Raw genomic sequence first — 6991 nt, forward strand, 5'->3', positions numbered from 1 at the left:
CTTAAGCAAGCAGTACGTGGGGTTAAAGGTCAGGAGTTTGGGCGAGTAGGGTCGAGAAAACGGTTGGCAGAGCTTGAGCAGTGCAGCGCCCAGATTTAAGAAGAATGCATCCGAAGCGAACATTTGGAAGAATATCTCGGGCATCTGGTTTGCCCAGATTTTTGCCCGCCCCATGTTGGCCTGCAGGCAGCCACCCAGCCACGAGAGCAGCAGGTGGCGTGTTTCGCTAGACTGCTGAAGCAAGTTTTTTAGGATCTGATACAGTTTATCATGAAACTGCCCCATAAACTAGCATAGGGGAAGAAAAGAAATGAAAGGGAATAAGTGGCTGGCTTCATGTCATCAAGCTTGAAAACCATGCTTTTTTACATTTTGTGCCCACCTGGTGTATATTTGACTCTTGAACCTTCATTTCCTGTGGGCTGGAACGAGAAGGATTGAGGAAAAAGCCATGGTTCTCAACCACACCAGGGGTTTTCAACAGACAAGAAATATTCAGGATTGCTCCCAGAAGCGTTTTCTGATACTGAATCCCACTGTTAGGATCTTTGGGCTGAATATGCTCCATTAAAACCTAGGTTCAGAATATCATCATCCAAAATATGTTTGATCTACAGTGGGTACGGAAAGTATTCAGACCCCCTTAAATTTTTCACAAACTGCAATGACATTAGCATTAATGAGCATTGGATCCGAACCTTAGAAATATCCTTTTGCCGACTGAAGTACAGGAGAATTTCCAGGTAGGAATAGAGCAGCAGCTGACAAAGGTCTAAGTCTTTGACCCGGCCTTGGAAAACATCAAACACTGGCACCATAACCTCCCCGAAGGTCCGCACTTCTTGGTCAGCCAACAGACTAGCTATAACCTCATCCAAAAACTCCACAACTTCCTCAAGCTCTGCAGAGATCATAACACAAACAAAGTCAAACACATGGAATTGGTTCAGGACCTTCAAACGTATCATATGACCACAAATGTGACACTTACGGGCTCCTCTCACAGCCTCCAGCAACAGGTCCAGAAGCTGTTCATACACATTCTGACTGATGTAGATCTCTGGGGTCAGCAGAACAGTGCGGGCATTGGACACAGTCAAATTTTTGCAGTGCACTGCATACGATAACAGCTTCTCTGGAACTTTAGTGATCTGTGTTGTTTTGAAGAACATTAACACATTGCATTAAGCACAAACAATGCAATAAAGCAAATAAACAGTGCAACAAGCAGCCACATTTCATTCTTTTGGCACAACCGAACAGGCCGACAAAGTATAGAGTCTGCAGAAAATACCTCCTCTTTAGCTCTACAGTAGCAAGCGTAAAGGTACAGTATGGCACGTTTCTCTCCTGCATCACGATCTGCGGAGAGATTCACTACACTGCAGGAGGTCATGTAAATGAGATGGTTTCCCGGCTCCTGCAAAAGCAGCCTGCTGAATAAAGCCTGGAGGAGCAAATAAGGAATATTATTCTTATTCAAAGTTCACAATATACGTGTGCATATATGTGTGTATACAACTTATCTGATATTATGCAAAACTGGAAAAGAATGACACATTAACATGTTGTACCTGTTCTGTGGTGTCCATGTTAAGCCAGTCCTGGCCATCAAGATCAGCAGCCACTTCCTCAAGGTATACACAGCGTGGTGGGATGCCATTACTACCTCTTAGACTGGGGTCACCTGGAAAGATATTATTTTAATTCAACAATAAATGCATTCTTAGTGCATATTCTGAACACACATATTCACTACTGTTCAAACGTTTAGGGTTTTTCTATATTCTGATAAGAAGTTTCTTATGGTCATTAAGCCTGCATTTATTTGATCAAAAATACAGGAAAAACTGCGAAATTGTGAAATATTATTACAATTTAAAGTAACGGTTTCCATTTTAATATATTTTAAAATGTAATTTATTCCCGGGATGGCAAAGCTGAATTTTCAGCATCATTACTCCAGTCTTCAGTGTCACATGATCATTCAGAAATCATTCCAATATGCTGATTTGGTGCTCAAGAAAAATATTTTTATTTTATTATTATTGATGTTTGTTTGTATATATGTATGTGTGTGTGTGTATATGTATATATGTGTATATGTATATATATGTGTATATATGTGTGTGTATATATATATATATATATATATATATATATATACACACACCTTGCTACGTGTACTGTGTTAGGCTAACCGAGACTTGTCATTTGCACTTATATATTGTTGCTCTTTTGTTAGTTTTGACTGCTTTTATTGTCCTCATTTGTAAGTCGCTTTGGATAAAAGCGTCTGCTAAATGACTAAATAAATAAATAAATGTTGAAAACAGTTGTTTAAAGGGAAGGTTCACCCCAAAATTAAAATTCTGCCATCATTAACTCCCCCTTATGTTATTTCTTCTGTGGTACATAAATATACATATTTTCGATATTTTTGATTGTTCTTTGGTCTTTAAAAATGGCTGACATTCATTTAGTGATCAAATGTATTACACATTTTGGGAGACACAACAAATGAATAGAGAAAAAATTATGTATCAATATTCCTATTAAATATTAGATGTTATTATGAAAATCTTGCTAATTATTACTCCCATTATTGCACTTATTTGTTCATTCTATGTTGCCCCAAAAACACATTAATATGCAAATTAGATACAGTTTATAGATACATTGAATATAATGGGAAAACTCGTTTATGGCTATTTTACACACATTCTGCATAAAGAAAAATGGTTTTTAAAAATATCTTTCATAACATAGTTGAGAATCATCTTTATAAAATTTTTTTAATTGATTTCTGGTTAAAACAAAAATCCCACTGTTTTTGCCTTTTCATGACTTTTTATTTTTTTTTAAAACAGGACTTTTTAAAGTCCCGATGTCCTCTACAGAGGACATGGCATAACATATGAATAAAATATAATTTTTCAAAAATGTTATTTTTCAAATTTTTTCTTATGCTCTAAACAATGTAATGACATGACAAAATACTAAATTCACAAACCTGTTTTTTCCTGGTAGTCAGGAGGATAGTAGCCAAAAGCAAAACAGTTAGTCTTTTGTATTCCGCAGAAGAAAGAAAGTCATACAGATTTGGAGCAACATGAGGCTGAGTAAATTATGACAGATTTTTCATTTTGGGTGAACTTTCCCTTCATTATTTTTGTTGGAAACCGTGACACTTTTTTCAGGATTCTTTGATCAATAGAAACTTGTAATGGAATGGAAATCTTTTGTAACATTATAAATGTCCTTACTGCCGCTTTTGATCACTTTCATGCGTCCTTGCTGAATAATAGCATTTTCTACCTTACTGTCCTCTAACTTTTGAAAAGTAGTTTAGAATTTAAGGCCACAGACAGGGGGCTCAGATATCACATTTTCAAAACCTTCCTTTTAGCACAACTGATGCAAACTGTGATAAAGATTTGAATGGCAGACCAGTGGGATGGACAGTAGATCGATGTGGAGGATAAAGATAAAGACACAAATGAGAGAAACAAAATTTACGTAATGGGCCAAACTGCAATGGATGAGGTCATCTGCAGCACTGCCTGGAAAATGCATGTCATCGTGATAGGATCACCTAAACTGAGATCAGCGAGACATCTGTCATCTACAATCTGATATTCATTTCTTTTCAAACTATCCAGAAGTACACTTCAGCATACACATGAAATGGATTAATTATGGAAAAAATATCTCAAAAAAGTTCTCAGCTGGTGGGTTATCATACCCAAAAATGGGTAATGGACAAAAATGGGTTATCATACCCAAAAATAGGGTTATGGACAGCAGGGGAAACAATGCTAAATGCAACTAATAGCACAACTTAAAGGGTAAGTTTGCTGATTATCAACCAGCTTTGTACTTTTACAGTGTTTGGTAGTATAAGTAAATGAACAATGTTTAATTTTTCTGTGATACCTGCACCAAGATATCCCCATTTATTTCTCAGCAAAAGACTTCAGCTGTCTGTGAAAACTACAGACCGTACTTTAGCTTTTTTTTTTTTATCCCCGCCCACAGATAGTCTAATTAAGCCCAGTGCAGTATGGGTGTTGACATTTTCCTACATTTTTTTCTCTAATCATGTAGCACTGAAAAAAAAAATCATGTTTATTTTGCATGGACAGCCACCATCTTGCCAGCATTAATAACAAAAAAAAGATTTTTAAAAAGGAAGGAGAAAATGTTTTGCATCCAATCATATGAAACCAATATAAACTAAAATGAAAAGCTAGCTAAATTAGGCAGATGCAAAACTAAGTAGGATAAAATAAACAAAGTCATACTATGTTGTCACACTAAGTCGTATGCTGTTGTTAGCTCCACTGAACTCTTATTAGAAGTATAATTAATACAATATTTGTGTTTGTTGCATGTGTTAGTGACAGAAGAGTGACAGAATGACAGTAAAGACAATTATAATTTTACAATAGATTGTTATTTCAAATAAATATCGCTCTTTACCACGGTTTCCACAAATATATTAAGCAGCACAACTTTCAACATTGATAATAATAAGAAATATTTCTTGAGCATCAAATCAGTTTATTATAATGAATTATGAAGGATCATGTGATGTAAGTATTGGCTGCTGAAAATTCAGCTTTGCCATCACAGGAATAAAATACATTTTAAAATATATTCAAATAGAAGTTATTTGAATAGTTATTTCAAACTGTAATAATATTTTACAGTATTACTGTTTAACTGTATTCTGATCAAATAAGTGCAACGTTGATGAACATAAGAGACTTCTATCAAAATATTTAAAAACATCTTACTGACTCCAAACTTTTGAAAGCTAGTGTATATTTATGATCATTGATCATATAAGAAATTATATGTTTTGAGTTAAAACCATTCACAGTCAGTAAACAGACAGTTCTCATAACCAGTAGGTGTTAAACACTCACTGTTGTCCAGAGTGATGAGGAAGATCCTCTGAATCATGTGGTTGACGTTGAGCTGCTCACAGAGCTCCTGTCGTGAGCGGAAAGATTGGCTGATCTCTGCCACCGAGTCATCATTGTCATCGATGCTGTCAGACAGAGTTGTCTGACTCAGACTGGCTCTCTCCTGAATCTACAGCTGTAGGGAAAAACAATTACAAAGTGCCATTAAATTAATGCTATCCTGCAAGTAGAGCGCTGCTTATTACCAAGACCTTACATTGTTGCTCAGCTTGACGCCGTTGCTTTTGGCCGGATGCAAACTGCTTTGCGTCAGCGAGGGAACTGAAGAGAGCTGCGAAGGGGTTTTGTGAGATGTTCTGATTGTTATTGCCCTGGTCTGTCATTTCCCTGGAGCACGTCCTCCATCAACATGTGTTTTCACAACCTGTAGGTAAAAAAGTGGGAATTAGAGTTAGCATATAATCCAAGTCCCAAAACCAGCCGAGATCCATCTAGGTAAACCATAACGTCCATCTGGAAAAAAATAAATAAATACTGTGCATTTAAGTGCAAGATGACTCACTATAACGATTTATTTACTCTTCCGATGAGTCATTCATGAATATGAATTGATTAATTCACCTGGGAGTCATATTCAAGCAACAGGAAAGCACAACACAGATCAATAGTGACCTCACAATAACCAGCATGACTGCAAATTAGTGTCAAGAATGCTAACTTGCTACACATACGTTTCATATTAATCGCAGCAGTGAATCAGACTACAACAGACAGACACTAAGAGGTCTCAAAAGATGTGCAATGAATGTAAACCTAGATAAACATGAGCTTTATAGCTGTCAAAGCTTAAGCTAGCTGAGTTACTAGCAACACGCACAGTAACTGACAGCGGGCTGGTAATGTTCATACAACACAGCAACTCAAGGCAACATAAAGTAAATAATACATTAAATAGAAGAAGTACGTTGAAATATATCAACGTAGATGCATGCCATACCAGGTTTCGCGTTGAAATGTGGGAAATCCGATGTGGTTCAGTCCAACAGATCCAGAATGGACGCTCTACGTGACGTCATCAGCAGGGGACGAGACATTGTCGGCTGTTTCTTTTAATGTTTCTTTTTTTTTCTTCTTTTCTGCAGTTCAAAGTCTTGTCAGGTATCTAGGCTGTAAACAGTCAGGTGTAGCAGACGACAAAACCGTATCGTTGGAATGGCTCTGGAAGTTTTTCATAAAGATGAGACTTTGCAAATGCGCAGGAAGCTGATTGGGTAAGTTGGATCAAATATTACACGTCGCGCTTTTATAAGGCCTGGTGTTTTTGATTTGATAAATGCACGCTATTAAAGCGTTGTTCAGACTAAATACTCTTTCTGTTTTCAGGCAGTCCTGCAGACTCTTTTTTTCCCGTGATCCCGTGAAAATAGTGAGAGCACGGGGTCAATATTTATATGATGAGAATGGCATGCAGTACTTAGATTGCATTAGTAATGTTCAACATGGTAAGGACATTTTGACATGCATGCTGCAGTATATAGCAGGGGTGTGGACTCGAGTCACATGACTCGAGACTTGACTCGGACTCGAGTCCCAAATTTGATGACTTGCGACCTGTTTTTATACAGTCTATGCTTGCGACTCGACTCGACATAATTAAAGAAGACTTGAGACTCGACTTAGACTTTGACAGCAAGGACTCGAGACTTGACTTGGACTTGAGCCCTGTGACTCGGAAAGACTTTATGATCAGATCAAAGTCGTTATAGACGCGTCCCTGCAGTGTGCTTGCACTTGCTGGCAATAAGCCAGAGACTGCGTTCAGGGAGCGCTGGATATATAGGCTAGTATAAATTAATGGAGTAATAACACAACTTACGATAAAAGAACCGAGATAAGAAAAAAAAATTACATGATTCGTCTAGTAGCGAGCTCCGCTCGTGAAAAGCGCTGCCCTGTCCGTTTGATCGCCGCCCAGCAGACACACCCCAGACAGCAACATAGTGTTGGCCCAGATCCGGCCCACATCTGGCCCATGTGAAATCCATGCGGGCCAGATGTGG

At 37.7% G+C, this 6991-nt stretch overlaps 2 protein-coding genes across 2 annotated transcripts in view; one reads left to right on the top strand and one right to left on the bottom strand.

The window, feature by feature from the left end:
• LOC107683820 (ubiquitin conjugation factor E4 A-like) overlaps positions 1 to 6002 on the bottom strand; it is an 11518-nt gene extending 5516 nt beyond the window's left edge. The window contains 10 exon segments of the mRNA XM_016479862.1: positions 1 to 288; positions 383 to 574; positions 699 to 901; positions 992 to 1151; positions 1295 to 1447; positions 1575 to 1687; positions 4932 to 5065; positions 5067 to 5106; positions 5188 to 5355; positions 5929 to 6002. Of these exon segments, the coding sequence (XP_016335348.1) occupies positions 1 to 288; positions 383 to 574; positions 699 to 901; positions 992 to 1151; positions 1295 to 1447; positions 1575 to 1687; positions 4932 to 5065; positions 5067 to 5106; positions 5188 to 5314 (1410 nt within the window). The 5' untranslated portion in view covers positions 5315 to 5355; positions 5929 to 6002.
• Positions 6003 to 6065: 63 nt separating this feature from the next.
• Positions 6066 to 6991, top strand: part of LOC107683819 (5-phosphohydroxy-L-lysine phospho-lyase-like) — a 5945-nt gene continuing 5019 nt past the window's right edge. The window contains exons 1-2 of the mRNA XM_016479861.1: positions 6066 to 6202; positions 6315 to 6433. Of these exons, the coding sequence (XP_016335347.1) occupies positions 6144 to 6202; positions 6315 to 6433 (178 nt within the window). The 5' untranslated portion in view covers positions 6066 to 6143. The remainder of the gene's footprint in view (positions 6203 to 6314; positions 6434 to 6991) is intronic.

Source organism: Sinocyclocheilus anshuiensis, unplaced genomic scaffold (assembly GCF_001515605.1).
Source record: "Sinocyclocheilus anshuiensis isolate Anshui unplaced genomic scaffold, SAMN03320099.WGS_v1.1 scaffold2925, whole genome shotgun sequence".
NCBI lineage: Eukaryota > Metazoa > Chordata > Actinopteri > Cypriniformes > Cyprinidae > Sinocyclocheilus > Sinocyclocheilus anshuiensis.